The sequence below is a fragment of the Molothrus aeneus genome, chromosome 8 (genome assembly GCF_037042795.1).
Source record: "Molothrus aeneus isolate 106 chromosome 8, BPBGC_Maene_1.0, whole genome shotgun sequence".
In the NCBI taxonomy this organism is placed as follows: domain Eukaryota; kingdom Metazoa; phylum Chordata; class Aves; order Passeriformes; family Icteridae; genus Molothrus; species Molothrus aeneus.
Genome location: NC_089653.1, coordinates 15,481,671 through 15,498,494, shown reverse-complemented (window position 1 = coordinate 15,498,494; position 16,824 = coordinate 15,481,671). Strand labels below are relative to the sequence as shown.

At 43.2% G+C, this 16,824-nt stretch overlaps 2 protein-coding genes across 2 annotated transcripts in view; one reads left to right on the top strand and one right to left on the bottom strand.

Moving 5' to 3' along the window:
• The first annotated feature begins 4,714 nt into the window (after positions 1 to 4,714).
• Positions 4,715 to 8,214, top strand: LOC136559171 (adipogenesis regulatory factor-like). The gene is made up of 3 exons (XM_066554124.1): positions 4,715 to 5,042; positions 7,831 to 7,893; positions 8,034 to 8,214. The coding sequence occupies exons 1-3, from the start codon at positions 4,973 to 4,975 to the stop codon at positions 8,129 to 8,131; spliced, it is 231 nt and encodes a 76-aa protein (XP_066410221.1). The 5' UTR covers positions 4,715 to 4,972; the 3' UTR covers positions 8,132 to 8,214.
• Positions 8,215 to 11,098: 2,884 nt separating this feature from the next.
• GLUD1 (glutamate dehydrogenase 1) overlaps positions 11,099 to 16,824 on the bottom strand; it is a 28,830-nt gene continuing 23,104 nt past the window's right edge. Inside the window, exons 10-13 of the mRNA XM_066554123.1 lie at positions 16,033 to 16,156; positions 15,053 to 15,144; positions 13,073 to 13,135; positions 11,099 to 12,459 (exon numbers count right to left, since the gene is read on the bottom strand). Of these exons, the coding sequence (XP_066410220.1) occupies positions 12,340 to 12,459; positions 13,073 to 13,135; positions 15,053 to 15,144; positions 16,033 to 16,156 (399 nt within the window). The 3' untranslated portion in view covers positions 11,099 to 12,339. The remainder of the gene's footprint in view (positions 12,460 to 13,072; positions 13,136 to 15,052; positions 15,145 to 16,032; positions 16,157 to 16,824) is intronic.

Sequence of the window (16,824 nt, the reverse complement as noted above, 5' to 3'; positions counted from 1 at the left end):
GGGTCACCACTGAACCCAAAGACCACCCTTTTCTGCAGTCTGCACAAGAATTGCACGAACAGAAAAGCCTCTATGGGACCTTACAAGTAATAGACCATCTGTGAGTAAACATAGTCCAGGGCTTTCCACAGTGCAATGCCCTATGCAATGGCTCCTGTCATTTAAAGCTTTAAAAGCCTAAATATTTACCCAAGTACAAGCTCACAGAAAAAGCATTAGACTATTGCACTCTCAGTTACTGGGCAACCCCCAATAGTACTTTATTATTTAGTACTTTTCATTGTTACTTTCCTGATGGTGAAATCTTCAGAGACTGTGATCTTTAGGCTCAGCATTTCAGACACCAATGTGACCCATACACCACTCTCCATCAAACCTTTTTTTTCTGCCTGCAAATCACTTAATATTACAAAATATTACAAAAAATTTTGTACACTTGCAGGTATTTTCACCAGTAAAACCTGTTGTCCCCTTGCATGACAGACACTGCTCCTCCTGCTTTGTTCATGGGGAATGCAGCCCTGACTCCTGGTGAGCAGTTTTATATCCCTTTATTGCAGTTGTCTTCAGTGTGACTACACAGTTGTCAGTTCCCACTGCACCGGCCCAGTGCTGGCAGCAGTGCTGGCAGGGTAGGGACTGGACAGCCTGGCTGGAGGGACTACTGGAGGTCACCTACTGAGTTAAGAGAGGAGAAATCACTTCATGCAACCAGCCAGGGAGCACCCAGAGGTAGCTCCTGACTCCTGCTCCCCAGTGCAGGGATGCCCGTGCTGCTTCAGGAGTCTGAAGGGAGTATTTCACATCTCTTTGTCCTGAGGGTGCACACTGTGCCATGGGCACCCATGAGTCTGAGTCACTGCTGGCAAATGTTTCCAGGTCTAAACTTAAGCACTTTGCTCCATAAGTAAGGTCCCTGCCTTAGTCACAGTGCTCTTTGGTCTGGAAGTATTTGGGCCTCTCTCTCACTCGTGCATTACACAGGGACCCATGACCCAACTCAGGACTGCATCCCCCTATCCCAGCTGAAGCTTCCAGATGTTCTGTAACAGTAAAGCAGACATCCCTAGAGCTCCTAGCAGCTCTTGTGCCATCAGCCCTGGACATGTGAAGTTATCTAACACTGGAGTTCTCAAACTTCCCTATATTTGGTGCTGGACGTGGCTGCAGCTGCCTGAGCTATGAAATGCTGAGCAACGAGGATTCGTGTTTCAACCTGGCTGGGCTGCCCAGCCCGAGCACCTCTGCTCCATGCCCCACACCAACTCCCCAGAGACCTTCCCAGGGTGGCTGAGGGGCAAGCAGCCTTCCTCTTCTCCTCTTCACAGCTCAACATGCCAGGGTCATGGGTGGGACACAGTTTTTACCAGTTTTTTGTCCTTCTCTTGGGTGAATACTGTCATTAATGATCTAGAGGTTATCAAGAATCCAAGCTCTCTGAAACCTGCCTGAAACCTCACTCTCTACCTGTCTTTGCAGCTGTAGTTTCCTGTCATGTGGCTAATATCAAGAAACCTAGAGATGAATAAACTACTGGTGTGCTGGATGCTGTTGCCCATGTGCCACTGGGGTATCCTGGAGTTGGAGCTGCTGTGCAGGCTGCATGCTCCGCCAGAGTTATGCCATTTCACCAGGCCCTAACAATGTCCCTAACAACGGCCCTAACGGTGACCCTAGCGGTGACCCTAACATGTCAGGTGGCCCCAGCCAGCCTCCCTCCTCCCCAGAGAGGAGCTGCACCAGTGGGCAGCAAGATGGGCCCCTCTCAGCCCCACCTTGCAGGTAACCATGATTGCTGGATTAGCAATTTTGGAAAGGATGTCCCAGCCACTCCTTGAAGTCTGTGGTTATGAACAATGTTGTCCAGCTCCCTTCTGGGACTCTCAGCAGTGTCTGTCCCCAGGGACCATGGCAGCACTGGGGCTTCCTGCCCATAGGACAAATTGACTTTCATGTTCCTTTCACATTTGAAGTTTATTTCCCACCAATCACACAGGTGGACCCTTCACTCAAAACCCCACCAGGTGTGGCAAATAAGGGCCATTATCCAAAACCTGCTGCACCTGGGCTGGGGCTGCCTGGCTGTGTGGGTGCAGGCTGGGGAGCCTTTAAAAGGGCTGTGAGAGGATTCCCAGAGGAGCCTCTAAAGGGGCTGTGAGAGGAGTCTCAGGGGAGCTGCTGGCTGCGGACATGGTGGGCAGGTAGGATCTGGGCGTTCGAGGAGGCGGTGGCTGGGAGGGTGGGTGCTGCGATTGAGCCTGAGGGGGATGAGGGCCCTGCAGCCATTGCCCGTGGCGAAGGTGCTGGGCTTTGTCTCTGCTCTGCAGCTCGGTGTGTCTGCCCGTGCGGGCTGGTGGCTGAGCTCCGGCAGTGTTTGTGTTTGTGCCTCGGCATCTCCAGTCCCCGCATTGGTTCGGCTCTGCCCCGGCATTGCCTGCCCTGGGCGCTGTCCCAGCTTCGCCGGGGCCGGGCCGCCCACAGGCCGAGCCCTGCCGGGGCGGCAGAGCCGGGCCCGCCCCCGGCAGGAACCGCCTGGGCTCCTCGGGACGGGTCCCTGTGCTAGGGACCGTGAGGGGCCCAGCAGAGCGAAAGCAGCGGCTGTGGGGCGGGGGCTCGGTGACAGGAGCTGTGGAGTTGGGGAATGCAGTCACCGAGACGTGTTGCTGCGATGGCAGATACCGTGACGCTGACTGCAGCCTAATGCCAGTCTAAATGCATGCGTGATCAGAGGCCTGCTGCCTGCAGGGAACTTGCACCTCCTCCTTGGTTTTCCGTGGCGATGAGAAAATGGGTCATTTTTGTGTTTGAAAAGTGGGGTGTATTTTAATGCTGTGTGTTTTCACTCTGTGAGGGAAACATCAGCTTTACCTGTGCGTAGGCAGTGCTGTGATGGCACGTGCTCTCTCCTCTCCCATGTTACAATTCAATAGGTACCTGCAGTGCATTGGTGTAATTTGTGTTGGTTCTGTAATTTTATTTCTGTGCTGATGTTCACTGAAAAGCCAGTGCTGATGCTGTACCAGTCCACGCCCATGGAAGTTGCTCATGAGCTAATGTGGCTTTCAAAAAACAGCTGTACTTGTAGTACTGGAGTGCGTGAGAGTGGGAACTATTCTTCACTTTGGAATTAGGATAGGATGAGGAGGGGTATTTCCAGTGATAATGTTATGTGATAACACACCTTGGTAAATACATAAACCTGTTGCTGACTCTGAGTCTTGCTGTCTTCACACATCTCTCTGCTGTCAGTAACAGGAGCAGCAGCAGAACAGGACTAGGAAATTGCAATTTCCTGTGAACAAGGCTGGCTGTGGGTAGTTGAGGATGTCACAGGGAACAATGTGTATGTTTTACTGCTTGGCTGCTGTGCAAAGAATTTCCACTGGTCAGATGCTGGTCTGAGTTATCTGAAATATTTCTGGGTTTGTTTTCTTTTTTCCTGCATTGCAGGTCTGTTTTGAACTTTGTCAACAACCCTCTACTTGATGTCAGTTTAAAACCAATATTGTTACTTTCCTTCTGTATTCTTTTCTTTTCTTGGTGAGCACATTCTGGTAGAGTTTGCTTTCAGATAATAATCTGGAAATGTGAATAATCCTTTCCCTGCTGTCAGAAGATAAAATGAGGAAGGGAACCCCCTCTACCCTCAGTAACTCTATATCCTATTTAATTGATATAAAGTAGGATTTTGTGGTCTGCAAAAAAAAATGGCAGTGGTGGGAAGTAAGCAGAGCTTTTACTGTAATGCTGCAAAAGGGACATGGAAGAGGAGCTGTTGTTCATGAAGTGCCATGTCAAGAGACATATTCCTAGGGCCTACTGTGGTGGCAGCTGTAGGATACAGAACAGTTTGATAAATAAACCCTTGTTCTGAAGTAGATTATGCATTTTCACCCTGTTTTCAGCAATAATTATTTGATCCACAGAGTAAAATCTTGTGTCCTGTGTGAAAAGGCACAACAGTAGTTCTGGAAAGCTGGTGATCCCAGAAAAAAGTAGGCTTAGTGTTTTGGGGTGAGGTCAGCTCCACTGTGGCTGGACAACATAAAGGTGCCCTGTGAGAGGAAGCAGGGTTCTGTGGGGGCCACATCTCAGCAGTCTGCCTCCTACACATCTCATCCCATGGGCTACAGCTGGGGGGACAAGGCTGGGCAGCTCAGCTTTTTGGCAGCTGGAGTGAGCCCACCTGAACCCCACCAGCTATCACTGATGCCTGAGACTCTGGAGGCTGTCCTGGGTCTGCCAAGCGTTTGCTGTGGGGATGGTGGGGAAGGACACAAACCTACTCTCCTGAACCAGACCTTGGAAATAAGAGGTTAAAATATTATGACACACCACAAAATTATGAGCCTACTCTAACACAATAAAGATTTCATCAGATGCTTTAGAAAGCAGGGTTAGTGCCTCCCATTTCTTTTTATAGCTGTGAATTTTAAGTCCCACTGGGGATCAAAAGAATGTGGGCAAGAATCATCTGAAACTGGATACTTTTCTATGTAAGGTTTTGAAATGACAGAGTTGATTTAAGCAATTCTTCAGCGGAGTGTTTTGCAATGCAATGTTTTTCTGCCCGGTTCACGACGGGCTGTGCCAGTCTGCGTGTCCCCCTGCGGCACTGGAGCCTTTGCTTAGGACAGCTGTGGCATGCACGCTGTTTACCAACTCCCCGATAGGGAAAAACAAAGCTTTCATTCCTGGGCTATGGAAAACTTCTGCCGATGAATCCACGCCCTCTCTCCGGGGAGGAAATCATAACAAACATTAATGTCTCTTCACCCTTTTATGCCTGGTATATTAATCACCCAACAAGCGCTCATGACTTCTCCCGGTTCCAGTTTGCATTTGCCCTCTAACTACTGGGAGGAGTCCTGCTTTGTCTATAAAAAGCTGCACTTTGCCAAACAGTGTAACAGAACCGAACTTAGGGATTCACTCGCCCATCTCATCCAGGGAGAGAGGACTGAGCGCAGCCATGTTCGGCATTGGGAAGAAGCTCGCTGAGGAGGCTGTGCAACAAGCTGAAAGTGCTGCACAAGTGGCAGGTAAATACAAATTGCTCATTTCCCTCCTCCTGTGCCTTGGGTGTTAAAAGTATTTGCTTTGTTCCCGCCCCTGCTGCTGGGAGCAAACCTGCCCCCGGGGCAGGAACTCTATAGATGCTGCCCTCAAGGGTGGGGTCAGCACATCCTGGAATCTCCAAGCCCTCTAACACTATAGAAAGTGAAGGTCTGATATTAACTACTGGGTTTCCAACAACTTTTCCTACTCTGGCTCATAGTGCGTGGGTGCCTAGATGATGCACTGATGACAGGACAGCAGAAAGCAGAGAGTGGAGGCAAGGCTGCTTATTTAGGGCTTCGCTTCCTTATATGACCAGCCATGAGAAATGAGTTCTGTAGCAGTACAGTGTACCAGCTCTGAGGGCTCTGATCCACTCAGTGTGCCCAGAGAGGTGCGGTTCAGTGCTCCAGCCCTGCCAGCACTGCAGTCACACAGCCCACCAAGAGCACTAGTGCAGCTGCAGGTAAGCCAAGTTAACTCCTGCAGAGAGTTTTGCTGAACTGGCCCTGAAGTTAAATAATCATTGTTAGTGGAGCTTTAACATGGAGACCTGCACTGCTGAGATTCCTCAAGTGTTTGTGCTTAGTATGTGAGCACTGGAAACTGTTTCATATTTCTTTACGTGACATTTAGGTAAACTCTTGAAACCAGTTATTTTGCCTGTGACTTCAAATGCTGTAGAAATATTACTTGTGGGCTATGTGGCCAGTGAAGCAAGTGGGAAGCCTGCTGCTTATTTACCACGACTTGGTTCGCTTTGCTACGAAGATGAAGGATGAACAATCCCACAGCCACCTTCTTTTCCAAAGAATTTGGATTTATTCTTAATTCAGCTATTTTTATGCTGAAGCATGAAAGAAAAACACCAGGATGAGGGCAATTGGAAAGGAGCCATCAATTTTTCAACTGAAGATTTCTTTCTGATTTTGCCATAGAGTAGTCCTAGAAATGTGTATTTTGTGGCAGCTTTTGCATGTTCCTAACTTCTTTAACATGGAGGAAACATCTACTGTTTCCTATGCTGAAAGGCAATATAGATGTTTTAGAAGGGACATTTGTCATCTTCAGAGGAGCTGCGTACTAATCTCAATCAGCTGATGGAAGTGTTTAGGAGTCAACAAACTCTAATAGCAAAGTTTATAAATAGTAGCTTCAGTCCTTGCCCCTCTGTCCTGAGCACTTGAAGCTGAACCAGCTGTTTGGATATCATCTGTCTGAAGCCCTTTGCCTGAGCCCTGCCTGTATCTTCCCAGCAAGTCCTGCACTGCAGCATGGCTCTTGCAGCTGGAGCTGAATTCTGGAACAACAGAGGGTGGACCCAGGCACTGGCTTGACTTGGCCACTTCTGTGCAATCTGTACATACCTTGATGTCAGGCAGTAAATACACAGCACATGATGCTGAATTCATCATGCCACTCTTAGTAGTGCACTGTCTGGAAGGATTCAAGAGGTACCCTCTAAACCCCCATTTAAATAAAAATGAAGGGGGATTAATGCCAGATATCAAGTAAAAAAAGACTATCTGGTGGCTTTGCAACTGTTCATTACCTTGTTTCTAAACTACATCTGTTGTGCCTGCACGTGCCCCAAAGGCACAGTCCCATGAACAGTTGCCAAGTACAGAGTGGCACAACTGAGCTTTGCAAGTATCTAAAATTAGCACCTATCCCATGGCTCCTGAAGGGAGTTACAAACTTGGCTGTGACCTAAGACTGCCATGGGAAGCATTTGTCTTAGCTGCACCTTATGAGCAGTGAACATCATTCACATTAGGAAACTGCAGCAAAAGATGGCATGTAATGATAATTAGCATGTCTTTTGAGCAGTAGAAAACGTCCTACAAGCTCCAGGTGAAATAGGTCACTGGTTTTACAAGACATTTAATAAAACCACTGTTGAAGAGACATTCAGTGCAAGCCTGGAGACCTTTGAAGTTTTAGACACTCCCAGTCTACTTAAACATCTCTCCTCACCTCAGCATTTCTCCCTCCTGCCACTTCCACGAGGAATGTCTTGCTCAGTCAGCCACCCCTCAGTATCTGTTGTGCAGAAGATATTGATGGTGTTTTTTAAAAAGTAGTAATTGGAGCCAGGGGTAATAAAATGAATACAGGTCCAATCCAAGGCCATTTGCCGCAAACTTCTGACTCTTGTAACTTCCTGATCAGCTTTTGGAAGCTGATCATCCAAATATTTACCACTATTTTCTAGGCTGCAGGCCTTTAAGACAGCACCTTCTCTTGTTCTTCATTTTTCAGTATGTCTCTTCTACTGAACTTTTCCATGCCTTTAAAAATACTCTGGCCTCTTACAGAATACATTTTCTTTAGGGACAAGAGGAAGTGTTAGACAAATAATTTTTGATGTGCTGCTCATACAGCATGCCAGTTCAGAGAGGGAGCACCAGTTTATGCAGCTGGTAAAAGAATCTTTACCAATCAAACTGCTCTCAGCAGATCCTAGCCAGGCTAAATAAAAGGAAGGTTTCATTGCACCTTCTTCTCTACCAGTGCTTGTTTCTTGGCAGTCTAGGTGCCCCACATTAACATCCATAATCTTCATCTATACCAAGATAGATGATTAGTGTGGGGAACTGCAGCCAGAGTCCTAATAACACCTCTACCACTAGATCAGGATGCCCATCCTTATGGAATAATTATTCATCCTCTAGCCCTGAAACATTTAGGGAACCCTTTGAAAATGTGGCTGTTGAAATTAGGGCAAGGGTAAAGACTGCTTAATTGACTTTTTTTTTCTCTGAACTGCAGTTGACACTGTGAACCAGACTGTGCAGCAAGCAACAGAACAGGCTAAGGCTGCTGGTCAGAAAGGTACAGTAATGTTTATTTCAAAATGTCATGACCCACACAGGGTCCTCAGCCCTGCCTTGCTTCTTGTCCCACACCTGGTGGGAAAGGGGTAGCTATTGCAATCATGCTACAGTTACCTTTGTTTTTTTCTCTTTTAAAAGCACTCGATGAAGTCTACAAAGTTGCTGAAACTGGTGAAAAAGCTGTAAAAAATGTAGCAAACCAAGCAACTTCATGGGGCAAAAGCTTTGGACAATAAAGATCAAAATGTAACACCACTGAAATTTTTGTAAACAAGTTTCCACTGCATATACTCTTAATAAAGACAATACTTACACTCTGCCTGGCTTGCATGTATTCCTTTGGTTGCACATATAAAAACCACATTTATGATCACTGGTCTAGAAAGACTGGATCTCTAATCTAGAGCAGGCAGCTAGAGCTGTGCCAAGCTAATAATGCCAAGATGGTTTTCGGTTTGTTGGTTTTTTTGGCTTTTGTTGTGGAATAAGGTCTGGCTTAAAGTGGGCAGCATGTAAAGTCAAGCACTTGAGAGCTGGTCTCCCATTTGTCAGGGAGCCTAAGTCCTGATTGTGTGTCCGGGCACAAGTCTGACAAGAGCTCCAACAGCCCTTTCCAGACAAGGCAAGAACTGGTGTGCCTCTCTGACTGTGTTTGTTCTGCTCTCATTGGTAAAATCCCAGTTAGCTCCTGTGCTGAGGAAGGCTCAAGTGTGTTTGAGGTGTGTGTGACCCTGCACAGCAGCACTGTGATGCTCAGAGCCAGTGCCAGCAGCAGGAGGTTGCACTGCTGCCAGCAGAGCCCTTGGCTGCAGCACCTGCTCAGTGCTGGGCTGGGTCACTGGGGCCGCTCCTGCAGCTCTGCACAGCCCAGTGGGCAATGCTGTCCCACCGTGTCTGCAGGGCTCCTCCTAAACACACACAGGGACAGCAGCTGAAAGAATCAGAACCAGGTAACTCTGAGTAATGCACCAGCAACCAGAAAAAATCCTCAAAAGCCGGGAACACTCTGCTGTGCATATGAACGTAGAATGAGACCTTAGAATCTGATACTATAACAGAATAATTTAGAGGTTACTTACCCAGCATCTTGAAATCACAGCAAAAATTTCCATTGCTTTGACACTTCTTCCTGATGGTGACTGTTGACACCAATCAAAAAGAGGTGAGTTCTTTGCTGGGATAAAAAAATGATTGTTCTGCTTGCTCTTCTGTATAATAGAAACATTTTGGATTTAGTAGTTTGCAGGTGGCATGTGACCCTGAACACTGTGCTTGTCATCCTCGTGGGGTTCACTTGGCTTTTTTTTTTACTTGCTGAGCTGCTGTTCAACACAAACTATATACCTAAGCAGTACAAAGTGCTGAATGAGAGCTTACAAACACCCAGTAAGGATGTGCTTTGCTCTGGGTAGTAGGTGTGGTCCAGAGCAGTTACAAATCTGTGTTCTGATCTGACTTTAGGTCCTGACTGGCTCCCTGCCAAACAGTACAGCAAGTTTCCTAGTAAATGTCTAATGGCATATAAGTGAATACAAGCAGTGATAAGGTTATTTAGCTGGCAGATAAGACTTGTGTGTGTGTGTATGTTATATGTAAGGAGGGTCCAACATCTAACTGAAGTTACAGTTTTAGTAAAAAAAACCCCAGTATTTATAACATGCATCCCAGAGAGTGATTGCTTTCTTCAACTGTGGCTTGGGCTGGGAAAAGGCTGGAGCTGCTTTGTACTCAAATCTCTGAAATCACATTAACTCATAGAAACTGTACAAAATGTTGCTGCTTTCTTCTCTCTGTTGTTGTTGCTGGGTGTTGAGAGGTACGTGCACAAAACGTGATAAGGAATAAGCGACTCCATTTTTTTTTCTTAACTGTCTGATCACATTAGGAGTGAGGCCAACAATGCTCAGAACTGGTGTGAGATTATTTCAGAGCAGGCTATCACAAGAAGTCTGGGGTCACTGATAAGGATTTGGTTCTTGTGTTTAGCTACAAAGGGCAAATCAGCTGACGTGCTCTCAAGTAAGCCTCCAAACATTTGTCCCCTCAAGAATCTCAACTCTTTGATTGAAAGTACCTTAAGTCATTGTAACACTGGCCCTTGGATAGGCTTGGATTTGTGTCTCCAACACAAACACTTAAACACTGGCTCTGTTTAACAAGAGGTCAGTAACTGCTGCAGTCAAACTGCTGAGTAGAGATCCAATGAACCTTAAGGACTCATCTCTGGGTTTAGAGAAATCATGCCAGCTGTTAGGTCTGCTTTTTTTTTTCCAAGATATTCCTGGAAAAGAAGTGGTAATGTGTGTACACAAGAATAAAGGATGCTAATGTACTGGAGAATATAGGCATGGTGCAGGCTTTTGCATTTTTTCCCTTCCAAGCTGGTAGGAGGCAGAAGATATCCGAGTTAGCTATCTATGCCAGCTTTCTGTATGCTCCAGCACTTCCCATTTTTCAAGTTTGCCTAGCCAAACTAGGGCTGCTTTATCAGCTATAGAGGAAATTAAGCAGGGGAGGGAGAACAACAGTAAGAATTTGGCTTTAAATGAATTTGCTGCTAGATAATGCAACACTACTTCTAAGATTATTTCTATTTTTTGTAATACAAGTGTTTATTTGTGAGCTTTTAGCCTCCAAGTTTTGGTTACAATTTGTCAGAGCTGAACTGTTAAAATCATAATTTTGTTTTATTTTATAATGGTTTATGTAAAAACAGCACTGAAGAATATGATCATGGATACAGATCTTATGTTTAGAGATCCATACCTTGATCACAATAATTCTCAAGCTCTAAGGGTTCACATTTTTTTAAATAGTATCAGTGTGTATATAGGTATGCTGCACTTATTTTACCTGTAGTACTTTTATAACCCTAGATGCCAGCATTCGTGACAGAGTAAGCCACCAATTAAATGCCTCACACAGGTTCATTGCTCCATGCTAACTACTAAATAGTTCTTCACACAAATTTTAGAGGATAAGCTAGAAAGACCTGAAATGATTTACTAAATATATGCAACTTCAAAATCTTGCTGACAGGCAAATTCAACAGACAAAGATCTGTATTAGTGAGCCCCTTAAGATAATTCAGGGGCAGTATCTCAGTAGTGGTCAGGTAATGAACTGACGTGCTGTGAAGAGATGCAGATTGCAGCTATAGAAAGCTATTGCATGAAATAGAAAACAGTAATACACCAGCATAGTTGGTTTGGAAAGGTCAACTTTTTTTTAATAACTGCTCTCTCTCCAGGTTATGTCATGCAGTTACAAAGTAGTTAGGAAAAAAGCATGAGTTTCTGGGAGGGACTAATTGTCTTTTTAAAAAAAACATTCATATTCATTACATAAATAACATCTGGCACTTCAAGGGGACTCCAAGGGACAAAAGCCTTAAACTTCAAAAACTGTGCTTGATCCAATATTTTGTTGAGGTCCATTTTGTTGTACTTTATGTTCAAAACTTTCAAGACCTCCTGATGACAAAAAAAAAAAAAAGGCTGTGTGTGTTAAGACAGTGAATTAAGTTTATAGCAGCATTCTAACTCCTCTGTGGTTTGGCCAATGATTTCTGGGTTCAGTTTCACTCTAGTTGTTCACTGAGGCAGTATCTAATTTTCAGAAAGCCTCTGAAAGGAAAAGACTGAAAAAGAATTCCAAAAAACCTAAGTATGATTGCTTACCAAATTCAGAATATCCCTTTTTTTAAAAAAAGGAAACAACCTATAGTCAGAGTAGTTATGTGGATACTTGATTAAAAACATAACTAGAGTTGCTCAATAGTTTCAGCTTATAAAAATATTAGTCTGTCAGCGCTACAAATGTCATGATGACAGTCAAACTAGCTTGAACAAGCAAGGAAAGGCAGTCCTGTAACAGTAGCACAGTTAAAGAAAAAATATTGCCTTAAGAGAATCAGGCCTGAATCTTGACTACAAATAAAAACTAGACTCCTATCAAAGTTAATCCCTGCTGGAGGCCCATTCTTCCTTTGACAATGCCACAGCATTGATCATACAAGGCCTTACTGAAAGTGCTGAAGCCAAAATTATGTCATTAAACAAAAGTGCATGAAGTAATAATGAGCTAAGTGCTCATATAGTACAGTATCTGATCTGAAGTCTGAGAAGTGGCTCAGGTGGCAAGACCACTCTTCCATACATAAAATGTACCATTTTGTTTTGTAGGCGAAACACCCAGAATGGCCCCCACAAGTGCAGATGAACTGTTATCTTCAGATACATACTTGTATACAATTTCCTAATCCATGGATTTTTATTGTAAAAAAGACTAGTTTGGAACTGAAACTAATTGAGAATAGAATCCACTATAATGTCAGAAGAAAAGAAAATTTTGTGGTTACATGTAAACTTGTGATAAGCTTTCTCAAGAAGAGGGTACATTAACAGCGAGGGGTGGGATACAACAAGGAGCGGTCATGGCCTGTTTATGTAAAGGTCAAACCAGCCTCATTGTACACTTTGAAGACTTTCTCAATTGCATTGACATAGGCAGCTGTTCTCAGGTCCAGACCCAGGTTGTATGTCATGGCAGTACGCATGATTTGCTGAAACAGAAAAGGTTACATGTAGTTTCTGCAGGTTTCTCCATAGGAGCTCAACAGTTTTGCTTGTAGGATCCAAGTAAGGACTAAAAAGTAAGGAGCTGCTAGATTGGTATCAGAACTCTGATCCTTTGTGGATCAGTTCTGAAATGTTTTGATTCCCCTTACAACTGAGAACTGAAAGGGAAGGACATCTTTCCCAGGTCACTGTATTACCCCTTTTCAAGTCTTGCCCTGATAGGGAGAGATGAGATGTTTCAAGTAGCTTTTGTCCTACAAACATACAGCATAGAGGAATTAATCTAAAACTGCTAATGGTGAAGTAAAGCACTCTTATATACCTGTCCCAGATTAGCCAGGTACAAGAGGACAACTAAAAAGTTTCTACTTACAACAGCTTCTACTAGAACAATGTCTAATGTTTATTATACCCAGTTAAAGTTGGCCATGATGGCACAGAGCAGAAATTCTTCATAAGCTAAGTGACTTTCATTAATCATGTACTATTTATCTACTCCTTTAATGGCAAAGAAGTTCTGTACAACCTATTCAAAAATTGTCCCAAAATCGTTTGAGTTTTCCTTCTCTTAAATATATAGAGTTATGCAATATTTACCCGGGCAGAGCGTTCCATCGTGTAAGCCAGCCCAGAGTGCACAATGTCTTTCTCAGATGCACCCTGCAACAACAGAGAATAAAATCCAGGTTTAATCCAAGACACAAAAAGTTCCTCATTGTGTGCTGGGGACAATGAAATGTTGGATTCTTGTAATTACTGAAGCTTGCTCACTCATTCTCTTCTAATGATGGGTGAAGACTCTAAATAGCCTTTACTGTGTTATGTGAAGAGCTAGCTGTGGTCAATTCAATTCTAAAACCTCAGATGTAAGCACTGAAGACTTTTATGGGCCTAGCTTCTAGATGCATGATGCTACTATTATCTACTGATGTAGTAATTACTGTTTTCAGCCTTCAGACCACACAGTAAATATTAAACAAAAAAGCTTTCAAGAGTCAACAACCTATTGCAATTGTTTTGAAGACAGACAGGTTTTAGGAAGGGCATAGATCCCAAATTCATATGCTCCACATTACATGAACCCTTAGCAACTCCACATCTTTATTCCCATTAAAATTTAAATACACAGAACAATAAGCAGTTGACTCATTACAGGTTCAATGTTCCATCATCCTGATTGCTGTAATTTACTAATAATTTGACATCTGGGTCCACAAAATACTTGCTTTCCTTCAAATACCAATTTAGGCTGGAAGCAGAAAGTACTAGGCCAGTTTCTATGGTTTGTGTTTAAGAGATCCAGCATTTGCTTTAAGCCACAGAATCCATCACATGCTACTCATATAGTCTAACATGTATAAAATGCACCATTCTGGATCAGGCTAAAGTCTATTGTTATCATCTGGCTGTAGTCCAAGTTTATATGCACTTCCCCTGATTTCTTCCTGAGGAAGCATGGTTTAATGTTTATCACAACTTGCTGGACTTTTTCCCCCTCCTCATTTGTCCCACCTCCTCCTGAATTTAAGAACCGAACCCACTGATGCTTTTAGCTTCCATGTATCCCTTGGCAGAGTATTGCACACCTGAACTGCCTGCTCTGCCTGGAACTCCCCTCATTCTTCATTCTGCACCTCAGTGTGCTGGTTTTGTTGAACACATCTCACTCTCTTCCACCATTCCCTGCAGTGAACAGTCTATCCTTACCCACCCCTTTCCATATCCCTCATTCTACAGATCACTGTCTCCACCTCAGGCCTCCTTCAGGCTCGTAGGACCTAAGTTAGTTCATTGTTCCATGTCAGAGAAGCTCCTATATTTTATCTATCATTGTGATCTTGCTCTGAACTTTTTCCAGTGTTTGAAGATGCAGAGACCTAACCTGCACACAGTATTCAGAAGACAGCACACTCTGAATTCATATGGTGGCACCATTAGTCAGTCTTACCCCTTCAGAACAATTTCAAATGCTGGATTTGCTTATTGATTGCTGTGGATTTCTAGGCTTGTATTTTGTCATCACCTCCACAGTTTCCTTTTAAATGCAAATGGATGAGCTCACAACCCATCCCTTCATGTGGGAATTTCCCCACGATATATTGCTGCACAATAGATAGCAATGAATTTTACCTGACATTTCTTTGCCTGTTGATTCACTCTTAAACGAACAAGCTACACTTTTTCACACAGTTGTTATTCTGCAGTTACAGAAACATCAAACTGTGGCACGATATCTTGTTCAAAGTTTTTTGGAAAACCGGGCAAACTATATCAACAAGAGCTCCAAAATACAAAAAGCATCTGTATTAAAACTGTAGCTTTTTTACTATATTGGCAGTATTTTGCATGGATTGAAGTAAAAGAAATCAAAAATAGCTTATTTCTAATATTCTGAAGCAGTTCAGATGATTTACTTGCTTTGGCCATCAAGCTAATCACATACTAAGGCTTTGCTTGGAGAAAAGTGCTCCATGATAGCTACAATGGTAACATTTAGATTTCAGTTATAATATCAATATAGATAATATAGAGTACAGCTCCCCTAACAGTAAAAAAAACCCAGCAGCAACTACTTACCGATATCCTATCTTGAAATTCTGCTGTAGGCACAACTGGAATAGTTCCCCCATGTTTCCCAAATTTTCTTTCCAAGCTTTCCTGGACAGACACTGGGGAAAAAAGAAAAAAAAAAGTAGATGCAAGGTAACTGACAAATGTGCAATTTTAGGATTTTTTTTCCTTAGGACAGTGAGCAGTGTTTTGGTATTTTCACTGATATTTATTTAATCTTAGTCCTTGAAATTCTGAAATTCCTAAACAGCAACAAAGAACATTTGAGACACCACAATCTTGAAGTTAAGAAAGGGATATAAATAAGAACAGCCATAACTCTCCCCTGCTTTAAAAACACCTTAAAATGTATGATTTATGAGAAAGGGTTATATTAAAAACTATACAGGTGTATGTTTTGTCAAGTCCAGTGTCTCAAGATTCTAATATTTTCTGTAGAGTACTGTTTAAGATGGAGCAACATCCTCCAGTTCTTCTCCACTGAGCTTCCTCTCTTCACATAATTGTTATTGTTTCCCAGAAAGCAGGCAGCACAGAATGACCATAAGTGGAGCTGTGAGCCATAAGCAGGTTTTTCCACTGCCTGTCTCTATTATTGGCCTTTATAGAAATCCTTTATTGTTGTACGTGCAGAACAATGGCACCTGCTTGAACTTCTTTTGAATGCTTCCTAAATACCAAGTGTGCAGCTGAAAGACGTTTATTAAGAAGTAGTAAGTATTTCACTTAAGTGGCTTGACTTCACTATTTTACAAAAATGAGGAAAGAATTTAAAGATAACCAGAAATGCATTTAACTTAAGTCATTAGAGTTCCGGGTCAGTTAACCTATGAAATCTTTTCTATTCTTTAGTAAGCAGCAATTACAGACTTCTGGGGAAATTGTGGTGAATTTATAAGAGTTCTGTTTCCATTTCTCCCACATTTGGTGTTTGCTAGTCCAGCCTATTAATTAAACAATGTGTGGAAGCAGAAGTGAGCACTTACTGAGCAAGTGGTAGTTTGAATCTCTTTCATATTTGAAAGTCAGACGGCCATAACTGACGTGGTTCAAGTTTTTCAGCCATTCAAAGTAGGATACTGTTACACCACCAGCATTCAGGTAAAGATCCTGCACAGAAAGAAGAAATATTTTGAATTGTGACCATGTGCCATAGACAGTGTTATCATGTTCTGCAAAAGCAAGCAGTATTATGTCCAAGGCACTACTTTAAATTGCAGTATAGAAGACAATCCAGTTCTTACTCTTACAGGACAACATCCTCTTCTTCAGTTCAGGGATTACTTCTACTGATTTAAAATAGAACTTGACTTCAGAACACATGAAGTTCAGGTGTGCCTGACAGACTACTTACTTCTATTATAGCACAAGTGTAAGAAAATTAGAGCATTCTTTGGCCATCTCAGTAAGTAAAGGCTGAAGATCAGCTACTCTATCCAGCAAGATCGCTTGATCAGGACACCCTTTCTCTGTGAAAAAATTGTCATTATAGCTGGATAGGTCTTATTTTTCAAACTATCACTACACATTCTCCATACACTCTGCAGTACACAGTTCTGTCAGAGCATCACCCAGACACACCATGTCTACAAACTGGCCAGAATATTTACTCTTCCTTCTTCCTGTGTTTAGTGCACTTTTTGATTGAGCAAATGTCAGCTATCAATCATTATCTTTGGTCATTTACAGTTGAAGTGAGGTCTTTAATAAATATTATATTTCTTCAGCAACATTGACACCCATTTCCCAGACATCAGTTATTAAAAAACACTCTTAGA